Here is a 20929-nt window from a genome sequence, read left to right on the forward strand (position 1 = left end):
CTTTTACTTCTTATTGAGTTTGTTTATATTGCAGTATTGCTATTTTTACAGAACCAACAAATCTGAAATCCTCTTCCCCCTCAGACATGCAGTAGTAAAAACCAGATCAGGAGTAGGGATAATTGTAAGCAACCTAAATAAATCTCACAGACGGGTGAAAGCCACAGGATGTCTCGGCAGTCAGCACCGTTTGGCCTCTCCACCCTAATTTACCTCGCTCCGCCCACTCAGGCATGCAGCGTTGTGGGGCTGGCTGCTCCTCCTGCAGGGCCGGGCCAGCCCATACATCCCACTGGCACGGGACGCCCCGCCAAGAGCCAATCACCAAGCCCACACTCCTGACAGCTCATTACCACTCAATTAGGCAGGTGCACCTCCACGCACAGCCTTCTGACAAATACAGCCCTCCCAGATGCATGTTTAACATTCGAGAGAATTATATAGTGACAGCAAACACTAAACGCCTCACCCTTATCACTTGATTGCCTCAAGATTTAAATCCTATAATTGGCCCAGACCAGCGGGAGAAAAAAAAAAAAAAAAAAAAGCCAATAAATATGATGCAGTCGGCTTGTAATTGAACAATTATGAATTCATATTCATAAGATGCTTGCTGGCAATTACAAAATGCCATCTGATTAGACACAATTTGAAATGACATTGTTCCATGCTAAAGACGCTGTGGTGTCAGCCTAATAAAGGGAATACACATCATAGCCGTTGCCTGCCCACCAACATGACCTCCAGAGATGGGAGACATGCTGACACAGTGGCTTGGCCGGTGACGGACGGGAGTTGGCACGAATCACTCTTTGTCCCCTAAACCTACTGCTCACACTCACTCGCACAGAAAGAATAACACCAACAAGGGTTGACTTTCAAATTTTAACACCAGTGGGCACAGATTGTGCACATAACAAAACACAAGCAAGGCGAAAAAAATGTTGATCCCTTGAGAACAGATTTTAATCAAGATGAAATGATTTACAAATCTATTTAATAAGGCTTGCCAGAAGTCAAACTTGGCATGTAAATGCGGTGGGGATTAAATTTCATCGGCAACCAAGACTGTAACTGATCGCCTGCAGACAAAGGGGGAGCCTGCCAGTTTTTTTCTCCCCCCTCCACTTCTCTTCCCTCCCTCTTTCTCTCCACAGCCTGCATTTTGCCTCGTGATCCCTCCCTGGCTATGTGGAAGGACAGGGGCAGTGCAGAGTGGTGCAGTACAGAGGAAAGAGAGAAAAAGACAGAAAAGGAGAGGGTGAAGGGAGGGAAGAGTTGGAGGCAGAGGAAGGGAGAAATGTTGGAGATAAAGAGCAGTGGTGAGAGGTAGAGTGGAAGGAAAGCGAAGGGTAGGAAAGGACAGAGGAAGAAAGGGAGAGGAAGCTCAAGGTCAGCGTGAGGACAGAGTGGTCCTCTGAGTTGGACAGACACACAGCCGCAGTCACCTCTGTGCTAATCAGCCCTTCGGCTGGCCGAGGAGATGTCAGTTAGTTGTGTGTGGGAAAACCTCTCCCTTTACTTTTTGGGCTGCAAATTGCAGGGGCTGTTTGGGCAGAGTAACAATGTGAATGTGTGTGTATATATATAAATATATATGTGTGTGTGTAAATATATATGTGTGTGCCACTCTGGAGTTTAAGCAGGCTGACTTGCTGCTTGTGGTGCCAGTATTGCGCTCCCCCCCCCACTGCTTTTGCCCTCCCCTTCGCCTCCTTTTCTTGCATATTATGCTACGGTGACTGAAGCTGAACTCAGCTTTCCCCTGCAGTGAGGGCAATAATAAAACTGCCAATTAATGCTATATTCAGTGTGCCAGTGTTAACAGTGTGAGGCATTCTACTTCAAGTTGCTGCGCTGCTTGAAAAGAAGGTGGGCTAGCTGTTTTCCTCGGGCGTGGCTAACCTCTCAGGCTAACAGCGATAGCGCCATTAGCTGAGGGGCGTAAACGAACAGCGTCCACAGCTGTGATCAGGTTTGTGACCTAACAGCTCTGCAGCTTGTGTCTCATTGGGTGAGTTTTGTGTATGAGGCCAGTTGGCAGAGGCGTGTGTCTCCTCCGTCTATCCTTGGGTTATTTCGGACCATCTGTGCCCAGTCATTAACAGGCCTTTTCACAGTCAATTGTCTTGTTCGTCTCCCCTCTCCTTCATTTCTGCTTCTTGCCTGGTGCATGACCAACGGATGGACCAAGTGCTTGCTATTCTTCCCTGAATGTAAATGGCTTAAGTTAGGAAAGGCCATTTTATTAGCAGGGGCTAAGGAGAGCTGTGGAGCCATAGGTTAATTCAAAGTGGCATCGAGGAGGACGCATCAAGCAGTGGAGATCAAATTACAGGGCAAAGCGCTCAGTGGTAAGAAAAACAAGCCAGTGGTATGCTGCAGAATGTGTACGTGCATGCTGTGTGTGTTTAGCAGCAAGTGTATGTGTGTCTGGGAGACTGGAGAAAGAGAGAGAGGGGGGGGGGGGCAGAGGAGACAGCAAAAGGAGAGGAGGGTGTCCATAGAGGGCCAAGGGGGATGGGAATGGAAGGAAAGAGAGAGTGAAGGGAAGGGAAGGAGGGGGGGAGAAGAGGCTAACTGGGCCAGCACGCACACATCACCCCCACCAATTAGAGTCACTCATCTCCCCTTTACACAACACATCACCCTCCATTTCTGATGTTTACAATCGTCGGGGAAAGAAATAACTGTAAACATCACTGCAGCAGCAATGGCATTCCACAAAAAGAGAGATATCCTCTGCCTGAAATGCGTTTAGCCATTCCTTCTTCCCCCTCACGCCTTTGTTATTGGTCTTTGTGCAATGATTTGCCTAAGGACCCAGATTTCCTAGCAACAGCCTGCCACCAAACATTTGGCAGGAGTTCAACATTCTCTCTCTTTGTGAGAAATGGCAGTGCTGCCTCCCTGCTCTGCGTCTGCCACCAGCCCCGCCGCTGCTGCTGGATGAGCCAGACTGGCTGCAAGAGCCCTCTAATAATTCTGTTTTCATCCAATCACACCACATAGTAGCAGGCACCTTGAGAGCCTCTGCCAGGAATCATCAATCACCTCTTTAACACACATGCTCTAACAAACAGGGACGCACGTGCGAGCTAAATAACATGCAAACATACACACATGCACGCCTTTTCTGTGATTACATTTACAGATTAGATGGTACAAGCCTGCGAACACCGCCCAGCAGTCGTTTAATAAAAATCAACAAAGCGCATTAATACACAGCAGAGGTTGGTAGAGTGAGAGTCGGAGAGAGAGAGAGGGAGAAATGTACAATCTGGCTGTAAATTGGGTAAATACATCTGAGTGCTCTCGACAAGGTTAATGGAGAGAGGAGGCCTTAGTGAACACCGGTCTAGACACGCCACACAGTATTAAGTGGGAATAGCTGAGGCTGTGTATCTGGCTAAGTACTTCAGAAGTGCCAATGGGACCCTAATAAAGCGAATGATCCCCCTGTTTTGACAAAGAGGCCCGGGAGGAACGCCGAAAAACGACGTTTGAGATTCCGAGCACTGACAAACACCCATTTGTGGGCCTTCTATCCCCCTCAAATCCCACGGAAGCTTGTCCCCGCAACACTGTCGGATGTGGGCAAAACCCAACTGCCAATTTGCAGAGGATGTGCCGTGTTTGCTAATGTGAAGCAGAGGCTAAAAATGAGACCACACAAACTCTGGAGGATGGACCGACTGATCTGCTTTTTGGCACAAGCACCGACAGATTTTTTTTTTTTTCTGAGGGAGGGGGGGGGTTGGGTTGGGTTGTTTGTCTCTGCCACTGGGCGGCTAATTATGAAACCTCCATCATTATTGGAGTACAGTACACTCATGTTTAGAGGGCTTGTGGGCAACAAGGGTACCATTGTGAATTTCACTTGGGACAATATGCCAAGGAGTATGTTGATGGCCTGGCTGTAATGCTGATTTATGCCGATAATGGACCGCTTATAGACGTGGAATGCAGCGCAATTTCAAGGCTATCATCTTGACTTGAGATCAGAGACAATGTTGATCTGCCAGAATTAAATGTAATCCCAAACAGTGAAACATGAGCATGGCAGGCCATCCTACTCCAGGAGCTGTAAGTAAAGACATTACCTCAGTGCTGCAGCTTTTGTGTGTGTGAATGTCTAAGCTCACATCTGTCCTCCTCAATCTGTGTGTGTGTTTTGTCTGTAGGGGGAAGATTGTGTAGGAGGGGGGTAAAGCCGAATGAACTTGAATAATCAATTTTCACACTTTCACAGCACCTGTTGGCTTGTCTTCACGTAAAAAGGAATGAATGAATGCATTACATGTAGAACAATTTCACACTGTGCAGCAGCTCCATGCACAAAGAGGAGGGTAAAATAGGGAGAATGGAGCTGTATTGTCTCAATAGGTAACATAGCTCATTTCACTCGACAAAGGATGAATGAATATATTGACAATGCAGAAGGCGCGCTGAGCCATTTCCTGAATAAAGCCTCTTAACATTTTGTCCTCTTCTGGCAATAGAGTTGGGGAACAGTCATATTGAATGTAGAGGGTCTCACTTACCGCAATATAATAGACCTTGGCTTTCTTCACCAGCTCCCAGTTGCTGTCCAAGTCCAGGTGTTTTTCCTTTTTGTAGCAGTTTGCCGCTGCCAGGTTAGCAACAAGGGACCTGCGGAGACAGACCCCATAAATCTTCCACCTCGCTTATCATCCATCTTAATTTTGTCTCAAAAACATTCCTTAAAAACATTCGGGGCCCCAGACTTTCCTTTGTTCTTTGAGGATATAAAAAGGATGATAATAGTTTCTTAGAATGTCTGAACCAAGGTGACAAAGTCATCTGGGTGTCTTTATTTATCCTTCTTTCAGGAAAAAAAAAGCATTGTTTGGAACATCAAAAAGGAGAGATTAAAATAGGCAGAGGGATTTTCAAGGCCAACAGTGAGACACAAATTATTCATATCACCACGTCACATTTTAAAACTGGTCCATTGCTAACATAATTGAAAAACAACAGAAATGCATTACTAAATGAACAATTGAGCTGAGTAGTGAGTGGTGGGAGCTGGAAGTGAAGCAGGTGGCATTATCTTAACATAGCTCATTAGCCAGTCCTCGTACGCTGTCGCTTTATGAGCGGCCATCAAAATGAGTGCAACCATCATCGCTACTTAGGGGAAAACTGTTAGGCGTCCATATGACAGGTGGGTTCTGCTCCAGGAAGAGGACGGTCCTTTGCACGGTGAGAAAAAGCTGCTCACAGCGGTTAGCATCAAAGTGAAGAGTAACAGTGTGCTAAGTTGATCAGAGTGTGATAATGACGACGGCTATATGACAGCAGGATTACGACTGCACTTGACCCTAGCCGCGGTAATGGACTCAAAGGTTGGACCGAGCATGACAGACAAAATGACTTTCTAACTGAACACAGCGCTGTGAAATAACAGCTAAAACCAACCATATCATTTATATTAAAAAAGGTCAAACTGAAACATAAGGCATATTCTATATTGCATTCAGTCCCTCAAGGAAAGTTGCAAATGTTATAGAAAACTTATGTATAGGAATTAATTTAGGAATTTAAACTACCATCAAGCTCCATTATGAGACTTCTTTGTAACTATGGTGACAGGGACTTTATTTCCGTACAACTTGTTTTGCATTGCTTTGTATACTCAAATTAAGATTTGCAAATGTATTCAAGGTTATACAGAAACTAAACTATTTTTATTCAGACTCAAACAACTAACCATTTGCTTTATTGAGCGTGTGGGTAGTGTTTAATTGCTTAGTAGAAAGTGTTGAGATTACCTTACAGAATCAATTCAGTGGAAACAAGTTACAAAGAAAGACCATTAAATGTTTGGTAACAAACTGGAAAGACGATGACAACGGTCACAAAAGGCAAAATAGGTTATTTTAGGCTACTCAAAAATGTATATATCCTGCAGGGACTGATTTATTGTAAATGTGATCTGTAAGAACTGAAACACATTTGTCTAAAGTCTTAAATGTGATTATGTAAAGCAGCGGTTCCCAACCTTTTTCAGTCAGACGGAGACCTGACCTGAATTGGAAAATATTTCCAATTACACAAGGGGGTTGTGAAATTGGAAATAATTTCGATCCCCCCCTAACACGGTTCCCACCGAGATTGGTAGAATTAGTTGTATATAGTTGTACAAACATTACATTTTCTCTGCTAATAATAACAAGACATAAAAGATCCAACTATAATCTTATATTTGATTATAGATTGAACATGAACAAAGAATGCTTGTATTGGCAGATGATCCTGTGCCACTATGAAATAATGAGGCCTAATTGAAACAATTACAAGTACTGCTTATCGACCCGGTTCTTTAACAGTATTGTTATAGGTTATTTTTGTTCTTCTTTAGGTGGAAAACTAAACAAATTAGAACCAAAATTCACAGATTCATTGTGGATTATGGGCTGCTAGCACACATAACATAGGCCTACCTGTAGTGGTGGTAGCAAGTAGATTTACTCAAGTACTGTACTTATATTGAGGTACTTAGGCCCAAGTATTTCCACTTTTGCTTCTTTTTAAATCTGCTCCTCTTCAGTCCAGAGGTAAATGGTGTACTTTTACTCCACTACATGTATTTAATTCCTTTAGTTACTTTACAGATGTGGATGAATGATGTGAAATATAATCAACTCTTAAATCAGACTTTAGTTACACATGGAATAAATTCAGAAGCTGCCCTGCAGTATACTACTTTTTACTTAAGTAGGCCTACTTGATCTGAGTACTTCTCCCACCTTACACGTAATTGGGGCAACAGAACTCTGAGTTAAGGAAGTTGAAAACGGTGCATTTCTTCGTATGAATATGATGCCTTTTGGCCAGCTGATGGACAGATTGCTCGTGTTTCCGCGAAAATACTTAAGGCAAACGAGCATTGACCAAATCGAGCTCTGTAGATTAGATTGTCACTTTTGAACGCTATGTTCTCCAACGGCGTGTGCACGGCGCTGCAGCGAGTCTGTGAGGCCCCGCCCCCCACACAGACGAGAGAGAGAGAAAGAGAGATCTCCGCACCGAACACGTTAGATGTCAAGGGAGATGTGTGCCTCATCATACTTTGTTGATTTGGGCATTATAGCTGAAAGGCTTGTCGTGGGCTATTCCACTTTTCTTTTAATCGCTGGTTGTGTTAAAAAAGTGTAAATTTGATTTATTTTACGAGCAAACAATGTTTGTTTACAACTTCTTCCCAAGCTTCACGCGCCCCCCCCTGCAATAGCGCTGCGCCCCCCCAGGCTGGAAACCACTGATGTAAAAGGTACATACAGTAGCTTCTCATATTGGAACTCAGATCGTAAGATAGAGTAAGGGAGGTTTTTTTTCTTTGAAGAGTCGCACTAATCAAAGCCTGGGGGCTGTGACATACTGGCTCCCAATCCTTCAAAGCCATCACCCTTCCAATCTGGCCCTGCTGCCCGACCTTTCCTCTGGCCTCCTGAGCTGTCTGTTAAACACCTGTAAGAAATATTGCAGGGCTCGTCTCCCTGAACACGGCACCTGACCTTTTCAGGTGTCAGAGCCACATCAAACAAGCTCACTAAGGCCATTCAGCGAGGCCCGCTCCCGGGGCGGTGGAGGTCCAGCCGATGACTGACTGACAACTCCAGTATCAGCAGATGAAGGGATGCAGTGGGGGGGGAGTGTTTAGAGAAGGAGGTTATTGATCCACACCTGGTCTATCATGAAGTGGAGCCTTTGCTGTTAGTGATATTTGTGTGCGTGTGTGTGTGTGTGTGTGTGTGTGTGTAGGCTTTAACCTCTGCTGTCTCAGTCGAGCTGATGATGATGCTAGCGTGAGAGTCGCCAGAGATGCTAAAGCCCCTTTTACAGCCGAGAAGGCTGACAGGTGAGAGCTGGGATAGCCCAGCCATCTCTAACACATTGCTACTGTCAGCCTATAGATGGATGACAACCCACTGGGGCGGCAGAGACTGAGTGGGGGTCTGGAAAAACACACTCAAGCTGTTCTTTTTCCTTTTGATGTGTGAGCTGAGCTATGATTCCCTGTTATGACTTCCAGCCCGGAGGAGTCAACTGCCTGCCTGAGGATGGAACCAGAATGACGGGGAGCTAGGGGGTTGTTTCTCGGTCAGAGGGGAATGAAAGGTAGCTAACCTATTATCCCCGGTGATACAGGCGGCGCAGGTACCGGTCGGCTCCTCGTTCTGTTCATAGTAATGTGCGTCCACGTGGGCTTCTTCGGCCTTCTTCTTTAGGATCTCCCCAAAGCGGTCGGTACCGATGCACCCGAAGAAAGTAGCCACCTTGTGGGGTTCCTGGATCATCCACTAGGAAAGAGAAAATAAAAAAAACAGCAGTTACAGTGGGCTCAGTTTACAAAATATAAGTCTGTTTGAAGGGTCAAGTTCAGCTCAGGCAGATGGCATACAAACTGTAGCTTCAAAGCAAACATACTGCTTGTGATATATGAGGGCTGCGAGCTGTCGTAAACAACCCAAGACCAATTCCACTGCACATAGAGGCACCATTCTCATCCAAGCACTCCCGCATCCATGTGTGCTAAAAACAGTCTCATCTCCTTATTTACACAAACCCCATAATTCAAGGCTTCATCCTACTTATGCAAACACAGACGGTGTGTGTGTGAAAGAGTGTGTCGCTGCTACCACAGGACACTTCCTGAACTGCTCGTCTTCCTTTTTTTGGTCTCGACAGTCTTGATGTACTCAGTGACTTTTACCTGATGAGAGGAGGGGGTGGGGGTGTGTGTGTGTGTGGGGGGAGTGGTGGTGGGGTGGGGGTGGCTCTGCTCAATTTCTACAGGCGCTCAGGTTTAACCTCCAAAGAATTTATTGACGTAGACTACGTGCGCTGTTTGCCCATTTATTGCAGGCCTCCTGTTTTGTTGGCTGACGGGGGCCCCTTGTGAATGAAGATGTAAGATTTATTGACGTAGACTACGTGCTGCTGTTTGCTCATTTTATTGCAGCCTCCTGTTTTGTTGCTGACGGGGGCCCCTTGTGAATGAGATGTTGCTGCTTTTGGGGATGACCTGTATATGTGTGAAATTAATCATTTCACACGACCAAATAGCATCTCGGTGGTGAAAAAAAAGAAAAGAAGCATTTTCATCACCCATCCGGAAATACCGTCCCCTGTTATTTTGCACTCCCAACCTCTGGTCTCTGGGTAACTAGTTTGTGGAAAAAGTAAACAATCTAATAAAAAGAAAAAATCTCCGTGTAAAAACAAATTACTTCAGGGTCAGGTGTGTTTTTCAAACCAAGGCTGCCAATTTACAAAGCATACCTGACCTTGTGGATTTTTCTTTGGTAAAAAAATAAATCATAAAATATCTTTGCTTAATTTTTTTAACCTTTTGTTTTTTGATGAAAAATTCATAATTTCCCCAAGGTGATATTATCAACAATTGGATTTTTGTAAGACAAGCTGTTAAAAATCTAAAAGTATTAAAGTTATATAAGACGGACAAAAAAGTATGTTTAGTTTAGCAGTTGCTGTAACCAGCTTGGTCATTTACTTGATGTAAAACTTAATAGATTTTCTGGCAATTCACTTATACATGACTTGGCTAATTTCTTAGCCCTAGAGGCAACAAACTGTACAGTAATAATGCCATATAAGCCAGCTGTATTTTGGCCCATGAGTAGGTCCTGTCACGTGTCACCTTGAGTCATGGCTCAGTCATTTCAGCTGTGCTCCCCACCTGGCTGAACTACACAAACACGCATGTGCAAATCCACAGCAAAAGCCGACAGAAGCGAGCTCTTCTTCCCTAACCTCTTGCTGCAGGCACCTCACACTTATCAAGGTCACTGGCTCGGGTACACGTCAAGTCCTATCTGATTTTCTCTTCGTCGTGATGAGCTCCGAATCCAAGGTTAGGAGCTGCGGGCTGTAAATAATGACAGCGCGGCCCCTCCATTTGCAGGCCTCTCAGGTGGGAATAGAGAGGGCCACTAAGGGCCCCCGTCCCTCTGATGACAGCATGGTGAATCACAGTAGAGCTACCGACCTAGGAACCATACCACCCCCCCACCTCCATCTGAACCCTCCTGCATCCTCCACCTCCTCCCCCTCTCTGCCCCTGACCGTCGGCTGTACTCTCACTGCCAGCTCAGCTGTCATTTTACAGGGTCATTAACAGAAACACATACACACTAACATGTGCATGAGTACACAGAACACCCACACAGGGAAAAGGCTGACACACACATGCACAGAAATCCTCTTTGGTGCCACAGCATCAAAACGCCCTCCCTTCCTGAAAAACCCACCCCTGCTTTTACCAGAAGCTGCCCTCCTACTCCAATAAACACAAACCAGCAAATAGATAAGAAGAAAATGTCTTCATCACGAGCGTGTAAAATAATGTATCTTGCAGGGGTTTTTTCCCCCCTTTTTTTCCTCGTCTGTGTTGCACAGGAGCAGGGAGTTATATCAATTCATTTTCATCCCTGGCACCCTGCAGACAATCCCTCTCCATTCCCAGATTACGTGAGATAATACCTCCATTATGACAAAAGCGCTATTCGCGGGGTCGCCGAGAGGTCAACCAACCCTGCGCTGGGTATTCATGCTTAGTCACATCCCAATTATACCGCAGTGGCAGAGGCAGAAATTGGCAAATGTACATCAAGGCGCTTCATTACTGAGGGGCGCTCCAGTGAAATTAAGCAGCAGATGAGACGAGATTTGCCCCCAGGCGGCATGTTAAAGAGAGAGAGAGAGAGAGGAGGAGGAGGAGGAGGATGGGAAGGAAAAGGGAAGCTGAAGTAACAGATTTTTCAGAAGGTGCTGAGAGCTTGTATCTTGCACAGCAGCTCATGTATATTTACTTAACTAGGGAGAACGCCGGTCCCCAGAGATTAATAAATTCCCATGAGACACCACAGCATCATATCTCTAGGTACGTTTAGATATGGAAGGGAAACCCAATATAAACAAGCGGGGATAAAGAATCTCCTTAAAAGCAAGGGGGTAAGACGCTGCGAAGGCGTGCTCGCTAAAGGCAAAGTGATAAGTATACATTATGTTAAGTGGAGAATAAGTCTGGTGTCTCTTTCTGTTTGGCTTCCATTTACCCGAATAATCTCACCCACATGCCCGCACTGGCCCCAGGGCCCCTAGATAGCTATTAATTATGACATCTCGTGGTTGCAAGGAGCCCCACTTGGGGAGCTGACCTAGGCCCGCTCCTCAACATCCAGCAGCTGCCACTCTTCACTACAGAGGCAGCCGCTCCGCGTGGCAGCTTCCAGGAGGGCAATTACACAGCCCAGATGAGATGAGGCGGCTGAATGTTTGGGACTTGAGCGCTCAGACCGCCATTAGTACTATAAGCTATTACATTCCCTCTTCTACTTCCTTTCCCCTCCCTTCTGCAGTCTCCCCGCTCACTTGCTGCTGTATATTGATGAAATGGTAATGGGACCTCTAGTTAGATATTCCTCCTGTAAAAACATTGTCTTGTTTCTAGCCTCCCTCAGGGGTCAATGTATTCTCTGAGTTGCTGGGAATCATTTCTGCTCCATTAATGATGCAATTCCGATGCAATTCAGCTCTACTGAAGACGCTGCACAGTGGGCTTCTGTGGAGTGTTGATAGATGACACCGTGTTATCCCGCAGTTCGTCAACAAAGCGGCGCCTTCTGCACATCATCAGGACGCTGGTTGGCCGTAACTCCGGTTTCCACACTCTCACACTGCTCGGTTCATCTTTGAAACAAGGACAGCCGAGAAGTCTCCATTCTCCACGCTTTCACCTCACCAGCGGGGTCCTCTTGAGAGGAACATGTCCGTGCCTAATGATGGTCACATTAATTATAGGCTTATCAACCCGGCGAAAATTCAATAGGGCTATTTATAGAGGACTGAAATAGCTGAGGGCGAGGGTTCTGCACGGGGTGGCCTGTAACAGCCTCTTCTCGCTGCACAGCCTGTCTTTTAGAGCCAGAGGTGGAGGATGATACTGTGTTTCTTTTTACTGTGCAGTTAAAACAACTAGCAAACATCTGTCATGGCGAGCGCTTTCATATAAAGCACGGCGGAGCAGAGGGCCCTCACTACGAGCTGACATTGATGAGGTCTGGCAGCTTCCATTAAATCACTCTTTCCTGTAAAGTGCAGAGCATCAAAGCAACCGGCCAGAGGATTTTTCACTCAATCAGGTAACACAGTAGCCCCCCCCCCCATCAGCACCATACTCCCTGTCCTCTCAGGGGCTGGAGCCTTCTGGTCAATAACTCCAATCAGTTCAATTTCATGCACAGTTAGCCATGTTGGGGTGCTAGGGCAACGCTCACGTCGGGGTTGCATATGTTGTTGTCGCTGTTGTTGTTTTTCTTTAATTTTTTCTCTTCCCTGGGAGGGTTGATAAGTGGGGTGGGGACCTGTACTGTGTAAAAGTGGAGAGTAGCCAGGGCTAGCATGCTTGTTTTAACCCCACCTCACCACAGCGGGCTCCCTGCCAAGCCATTAAAAGTCTCTGTGCTCTGCTTCAGTGACACAGCTAAAAGAATAGAGAGCAGGCGAGAGGGAGAGCTGCAAATGATCAACGCGATAATGAGCTGATTATCAGTCAAAGGCATGGATAAGCTCTCTCTCCAGTCATTTCCTTTCAGATCAGTCAACCACATTCTCCTCTCTGCAATCAACACTCAAAGGGAAGGCATAGCATGAAGCCCAATGGGAATCCGGCCCAATATCAGCTTCAAATATCCAGATCCTTGTTGTCTTCTGATCAGCGCCTGGCTCATCCCTTGCTGACACACCAGCATGGTGGGGAGGCTTGTGTAACACTACTCAAGTCTCCTTTTGTAATGCTTGTTTCACAGTTGTCACGCAGCTTTAGGCTCTGGCTGCAGGACAATGTGAAACTGACTGATGCTTTTATGATACTTAAATGTACTGTGTGTGAAGAAGAAGCCTTCATCACAGTTGGCATAGGGGCATGGTAAAAGGCACACTGAGGGAAACACATTAATAACTTACCTGGACATTGATAAAATAAACCCAAGTCATTGTTTGTTCAAAACAGAGTTATTGGAAGTCTTTTACAAGTAACCTGCTTACCCTCTCCTTCAAGGTTGTGAAGGCCAAACAGAGCAACAGAAAGAAGCAGCCTTAAGTAGAGGCTCAATCAGAGGGAACACCTGTGCTCAATTGGAGCATACCATGTAGTGCATGGGCACGGGTGGCACTTTTCTTGCAAGTGTAAAAATGTTATTGTTTGGGGCTTCTGTGGTCAGAAAGATATAATATGTTGACCTATTTTGATTTCTTGTGTTTGGGTAATTTGTCTTGCATTGTGAATGTGTTTGTAGATTAGAATGACATTGGTTAGGGGTATAAATAGTGGATTGTCCTATGGGGAGGGGCTTAACATGTATAAAACCCTGGCCACAAGTGTTTTGGGGGAGTCTGACTGTGGCTGTAGAGCAGAGAGGTACCAGTTATATGTCCTCGACCTGTATGTATATATGAGGTTTTTGTTTTTTTCCTGTAAAATCCTTGTTACTTTGTGTTTTTTCAGCATGTTGGCTGTCAATAAAAGCACCTAAGGATACGTTTTTTGTGACTCTAGCCATCTTATTTAGTTTTTTCATCGAACCTTTTTGTAACACTGTGCAATCAGCATGTGTTTGGATAATGACTCATTTCCTTTTGTTGTACTTAAGAATTCGACTTTATAATGAACAACAACTGTGGTTTAAGGACTCACTCTAAGTTTCAAAGGTCCCGTGAAATGGGGACTTGAACTTATAGGAAAACAGTTTCTTCCTAGATATCAATTACATTACAGTGATCAAATCAAGTTTTATTTATATAGCACAAACATTTTTGGTCGAGCCAAAGTGCTGCACATACAATAAAAACACTTTGCAAGAAATACAACAGCAAAAATAAAAAAATGACACCGGGAAATGTCAGGAGTCGTGCTCGGCTCTGACTAGAACGACCTTTTGTCGCATTAGTAGGTATAAAAAAGAAGACCAGCCCAACCTGATGTTTATATCCCATTGGTTTACACTTTGATCCTTCACCGTGCTACATCTTACCACATTTATATGGGAAATAAATCAAATTAAGGAAGAAATTATAGAATTTCATGGAACCTTTGAAAGTGGTCATGGGTTTTATTCATACCGCGTAAACAATTAACAAGTATGTTCGTCAGTGCGACAGGATACATTTCCCATTAGTTAGTTATTTTGCATTCAAATGTTTTTGCTAATGCAAATCGATTTGTGTTTCTATCAACCAGTGTTATGTAAATAGACTTGAGACCACAATATGTTATCATCATTAACGGAGAAGCAGTAACTTTGAAGATTGCTTTTCATTGCTGATGGAATTTGTGTTATGCATGTCAGCCACTAGAAATTACATGCTAAGTGTAAGGTTCAAAGGAGGTACTGTAGGAAGAAGCAACAATGAGATGCATTTGGTTTGCCTACCATACAAGAAGCAGAGGCAGACACTGTCATTGCGTGAAAATAATTGGATCCATCGCCTTCTCTGAGAAAATAAGGGAAGGCCACCAGGGCACGGTCAATGTATTTATTTATATTTTACACATTATGTAAGAATCAAGAATAACTCATTCCTGGTGATTGTAGCGCAACTTTCTATTTTTTGTAATCATCTATTTCAATGCATGTAAACAGGAACATTGACTTGTGCCAACCTATTATTTTATTATGTAGGCAATGTGTCATATAAAGAGCAATAGAATAACAAATGAGTCACCCTGCCATGTTTAAAACCCACAAAATAAAAAGGAGATGGAAGCTACAAGTGAAAAGGAAATATACAGTCTGTCCATACTTGACACTGGTACATCACCCCAGGGGAGCGGTGGTAGACACCACAAAACACCAAAAACAAACGTAGGCAGCTTGTATGTCTCGATACACATGTGTGTCACAGACAGGGCGGCGGGCGGGGGGAGACAGCTCCCAGGAACATCCCGTCATGATAAGCATCTAACTCGATGACGCCCTGACACACTCCATAGGTTCTGATGTTAAACATGACAAGAATGTCCCAGACAGTATCTCTGCAGCCTCTTCAGAGAGCTATCAAAGGCCAAGTTCAGTGAGCACACAAAATAAACCTTCCCACCACACACACCTCCTATAACACATCTCACTGCAGCATCTTCGCACTGCATAGGAATCAGGGATGTGTCGCTTTTCCCCAGGCGGCAAGTTTATCTAAAAAGGAAACACCTGATTTTTTTTTTTCTTCTTCTTGGCGCCTTTTCATTCCCCTACTCCCTTGCTAAACACACAACCTTGATTTTGTTTCTGTTGCCCGGGAGGGGTGAATTATTTACAGGATAAACAAGGTGATGTTGTTTCAGTCAGTCAGAGCCAAACTCCCCTATCGCAGCAGCAAAGAGGCAGACGGGTTTACCTGGCAGGCATGAGGGGCTGAGCTAGGATACAGCAGCTTCTCAATGGTGGGCCATACATTGATACCTTTGTGAGAGAAAATGCCTCCACACCAGACTACCGGGTTGTCCTATTTATCCGAGACAATGGCGGCTATAAAAGCTCATGAGCTGATTTACCGAGTGTGCATGGAGTGAGAATGGGGGGGTTATTAAAGTGATCATAAAGTGGCGTTTGTGTTTGCGGGGGTTGTTGCAATCCAAGGTTCAGGCAGAGAGATGATGAGGGACCTTTCCAGATAAAGCCTCTAATCCTGTCTGTGGTCTGTGGGCTCCAGCTGGTGGGGGCGGGGGGGGCATCTGTGCTCGGCCCCTGCACAGGTGAATCAGTTCTGCCACCCCACCTCCATCTTGTATGCAGTATGGCGGATTGTCACGGTGCTTTGATCTCGCAAAGGTGGCACCCCAAACCCCCCCACCCCTTGTGGATACAGTGACAGTGCGGGTGTTACGAAGAGATTTTTTTTAACATACGCCAAATGACAGCCCCGGTTAAGGGCTTAGCACAGGTCAAGCCTGTCTAAATTCAATGTGGCAGTGCGGAAAATTCACTTCATAACATTAGCTGCTGGGAGGAAGTGGGCTCTAATGAGTGTTATGACTGCAATTTTTTCATATAATTTACCATCAGCTAAATTATGATCAAAAGCATTAACCGTCCATCCCAGACATTATTAACACTAATTTCCCAGTATATCCATTAGCGGGTCACTGACACACTTATAGATTGTTTAGCAGTAATTCAGATGTATATAAAGTAGGTCCCCGAACATAAGCAGCTTATAAAACGTAAATGGTGATCATGTATCATTATTTTAGCTTGCGTTTCCTCAAATTCATCAACAAAAAAACAAAAAAGACAAAACTGCTGTGCTCCCAGTTTGACCTCTGACCCCGTCTGCACGTTCCCTGTAAACTGATTCACATCCAACACACTGGTTTACTTTGACAGCAACACAATGGGAGGATATGATTCGGCCCTTGGCGCAGATCGAAAAAACAACATTCCTAATGTCTTTACGCACTGTAGCAAGATCTCACTTATCATATTACTCATGCCTTTGTGTCCTTTTCTGCAGGCAAAGAGGTTTCTCTTCATGTTACCAGCTGGAAATATCAGTGATGAGCCTCTCCGCTTACTAAGCGCGCCGGTGTAAAGGCAGTTTGTTTGCAGATTCTGTGGCCGGCTGGCTGCACAGGTAAGCAGAAAATAGCTCTTAGCTCTGGCCTGACCTTCAGAAGGATGCCATTCAATCAGTGAGCTCACCGCAGTAAAGGCCCTATCATTGCACTAATAGACTGAATCTTCCCCTCTGCCCGGATCATGGACAATGCATGGATGGCTTCCTCCTGCTTGCCAAGTTAAAGGGCCAATTTATCCGATAAATTAAACAGAGAAAATAAGCCATGATGAAAGAAATACTGCTGCTGGGCGGGTATAGATTGAACTTGTGTAACAGTCTGCACACCTAATTTAATTTTCAGTTTATAGACATAACAGAATATGATGACGGCAATTGAAAAAACAGTTAAAATGCAAGACTGAACAGACTGTGCTTCTGTGCTCATTGCCAAGAACACACATCAGAGGTGGAGAGAGTGTGTGGCGCGCTCCTTATCTACACCCCATCATCCAGCTGGAAGCAGACAGAGTCAACGTAATAAGGAGGAGATTTCAGAACAGTTGCTCGCTTTGAACTTTGAGGTGGCGCGATCAAATTCCACCTTATCAACTGGCAGCTTAAACAAGTTGTGTTATTTTTCTGACGGCTTGCTGAGGGAGGGGAAGCTGGAACCGTCATAACTGCTGGCTGCTGCAGTGCATCGTGACAAACAACGGCGGAAAACTTGGGATTTATTGCTCTGATAACCTTCCAGATACCTTCGGCTGCTGCTGTATGCCAGACAAGTCTGACAGAGTTATGCATCATTAATCCACATGAACACTGCCAGTGATAAATAATGCTACGCGTCCCTATGAAAAATAAGGCAGTTATTACCAAACCATAAAGAATGGTATTCGTATCATCACTTCAAGCGGATAATAACGTGGAGATACGATGTTTCAAGGAATTCAAAAGCACACTCATGGTGACAGTGAGCTGTATATTTCTGCTCTCGTCAACGAGCTGTTGGAAAATAACTCCCAATAAATAACAGCACTTGAGCAGAGTAAATCAAAGATCTTTATATCAGAGCCATACTGCTAGCAATGCTGAGCCGACACTTAAGCTATCAGTCAGCATTTAGTGCACAATAAACCAAAGTAAATAATGACTTGGCTCCATCTTTGCAATCACGGCTATGAGTATAAGCAGATAGCAGGTAATCAGATAGTATACACCAAAAGCAAAGTGTGTCTAGTAACTTGTTGCTCTACACAAAGAGCAGCTTATTAAACTCATCTGATAATTTCCCAAGGCTCAGACTTGAATCCAGTCCAATAAACATAGTAATACTATATCCCCTACAGGTGTAAATTCTTGGTGGTTGAGCAGTGCAAAGAGAGACTAAAAGGAACTCCGTTTGATACGGAGATGTTTCCACCACCAGATGCTGTGGGGCCCTCACTTGTGAGAAGCCAGGCGAAGATCGCTTACTTTCCTATTGAGAGTTGAAACATACATTCAAACCCAGCTATAAATCAAATATAAATGTTCAGCTCCCCTCACTTTCCTGGGAACGGCTGCAATAACAATGTCACTCGACTCTGCCTGGTTACCATTAATGCCCTGGATTCCATCCATGCTAATGATTTGGTGCTGTATCCTGTGCGTTTTACAAATCCCACCGAAAAAGAAGGGAAATATTACTGACCTATTTAACGCTTTGCAGGTTAAGAGAAAGAAACTAGGGTCTGTGACAGATGCTCTTTACATATAGTATTTCCAAACGCTCTCAAAATGGATTCTCCATGCCAGATATAACACCCTGCGTGCCAATAATGTTAATACACCGAAACTCTGCGGCTGCAACTTTCACATTTCTAGACAGCAACGTTTCGGAGCCAGAAAAGAGGACAATGCACTCCAGTTAAATCTAACTTGAGTGAAAAATGTGATTTCTATTTAGATATTGTTCTGTGTGCCAAGAGGCCTCCCCTTCTGCCAAAAAAACTAATTCGATCTCATTCGGTCTATTTTTTCCATGAAATCACGTACTCACCTAACTTCCATCCCACAGTGAATATTTACTGGAATGGCCACCAATCACCATCTGAGCAGTCTAACCTAGATATATACAGTCTAGTATCAGAATCCAATTCATACTGTATGTTTGTTTCGCACATTGAAAACAGACTTCTTAATTCCAGTGAAACCCTATTGTGTAGCAGGGGAAGCTCATTCTGATTACAGAGGCTGTTTAGAGAGAGCCATTCTTTGTGAAGCACACTTTACTTTAAAAGAAAACCAATTTCAGTGCAGCACCTGCCCCCTTCTGCCCTGTGAGCTTTGGTGAAGCAGATTCAATGAGTTTTCAGCCAACACTACAAGGCTGCTTGCCTGTAAGAATGTGCACTGACAGAAGGCTTTTAGAGAAGTATCAAGGTCACCACTACAATAACACGGCTCCGAGGATCTTCTCAAAGCCAGGGGGAAGTGCTGTGTCTCTCTCACACCCTTCAAATCAAAACCAATGAGTGCAAAAGGATACCAAGTTCAATAAACTTAACTTCACTTTGTCACCCCTGCAGAAAGACTAAATAAGCAGCTACGAATGTTGCTATGGTATTATACACTTCAGCATGAACCAAGTGTGTGTATAAGAAAATCGCTGCAACATCAACTCTAACCATACGACTAATAGTTGCGCTTCTAATCCTCACAGCATGAATATATTGTTAGTGTAATAATGCCACAGGCTAATCGCTAACATGCTAGCCTCTTTCAGGATACATGTATCGTCACAGAGCAGCCTTTCGAAGAGAAAGAAAATATATTTAAAGAACAGAAACCGACCCTTAGTTTAACAAATAATAACCATATATAAATATACTTTACTGTATATTCCAATTGAATCCAATACAATACATATTAAATAAATGCATAGCAATTTCAGCTTGTAATCATCTTTCTTTTTGGGGCAGAATGTTTTTTTGCCATTTCTGTGCCATTTTACAGTATATCTCAAAATCATATTTACAGATTTTTGGTCCAAAGTTGGTCGAAGAGCCAGGGAACAAGTAATCAGGGTTTGGTGCATATCCAGGAACTTATTTATGGACTTATTAAAAAGGATAAGTCTGATGTTATTCCATATTTGTCTATGGTCCAAATCCAAAGTCCACTGGTTCCTAATAAAGAGGTAAATCTTTAAAAATAAGCCAATTGGTATCAAGTTGCACATATTACTCAATTAGGAGCAAGTAGTGCATTTATTGGGGACTTTTTTCTGAGTAAGTACACATTGGATGCTCTAGTAATTATATTTACTGCAGCAGGGAGATGATTGTGGTATGCTAACAACTTTTGGACAACTATGAGGATATACAGTGGGGCAAAAAAGTATTTAGTCAGCCACCAATTGTGCAAGTTCTCCCATTTAAAAATATGAGAGGCCTGTCATTTTCATCCTAGGTATACCTCAACTATTAAAGACAAAATGAGAAGAAAAAAAAAAATCAGGAAAATCACATTGTCTGATTTTTAAATAATTTATTTGCAAATTATGGTGGAAAATAAGTATTTGGTCACCTACAAGCAAACAAGATTTCTGGCTCTCACAGACCTGTAACTTCTTCTTTAAGAGCCTCCTCTGTTCTCCACTTGTTAACTGTATTAATGGCACCTGTTTGAACTCGTTATCAGTATAAAAGATACCTGTCAACAACGCTAAACAGTCACACTCCAAACTCCACTATGGCCAAGACCAAAGAGCTGTCAAAGGACACCAGAAACTAAATTGTAGACCTGCAGCAGGCTGGGAAGACTGAATCTGCAATAGGTAAGCAGCTTGGTGTGAAGAAATCAACTGTGGGAGCAATTATTAGAAAATTGAAGACATACAAGACCATTGATAATCTCCCTCGATCTGGGGCTCCACGCAAGATCTCACCCCGTGGGGACAAAATGATCACAAGAACGGTGAGCAAAAATCCCAGAACCACACGGGGGGACCTAGTCAATGACCTGCAGAGAGCTGGGACCAAAGTAACAAAGGCTACCATCAGTAACACACTACGCCGCCAGGGACTCAAATCCTGCAGGGCCAGACGTGTCCCCCTGCTTAAGCCAGTACATGTCTAGGCCCGTCTGAAGTTTGCTAGAGAGCATTTAGATGATCCAGAAGAGGATTGGGAGAATGTCATATGGTCAGATGAAACCAAAATAGAACTTTTTGGTAAAAACTCAACTAGACGTGTTTGGAGGAGAAAGAATGCTGAGTTGCATCCAAAGAACACCATACCTACTGTGAAACATGGGGGTGGAAACATCATGCTTTGGGGCTGTT

General features: G+C 44.1%; 1 protein-coding gene across 2 annotated transcripts in view; it reads right to left on the reverse strand.

The window, feature by feature from the left end:
• Positions 1-20929, reverse strand: part of LOC104943453 (adenosine kinase) — a 98265-nt gene that overhangs the window by 48252 nt on the left and 29084 nt on the right. For both annotated transcript variants that reach the window (XM_010768854.1, XM_010768855.1), the window contains exons 5-6: positions 8155-8327; positions 4545-4653 (exon numbers count right to left, since the gene is read on the reverse strand). In XM_010768854.1, coding sequence (XP_010767156.1) covers positions 4545-4653; positions 8155-8327 — 282 coding nt within the window. The remainder of the gene's footprint in view (positions 1-4544; positions 4654-8154; positions 8328-20929) is intronic.

This window comes from Notothenia coriiceps, unplaced genomic scaffold (assembly GCF_000735185.1).
Source record: "Notothenia coriiceps isolate Sejong01 unplaced genomic scaffold, NC01 NC01_scaffold00006104, whole genome shotgun sequence".
Classification (NCBI taxonomy): Eukaryota; Metazoa; Chordata; class Actinopteri; order Perciformes; family Nototheniidae; genus Notothenia; species Notothenia coriiceps.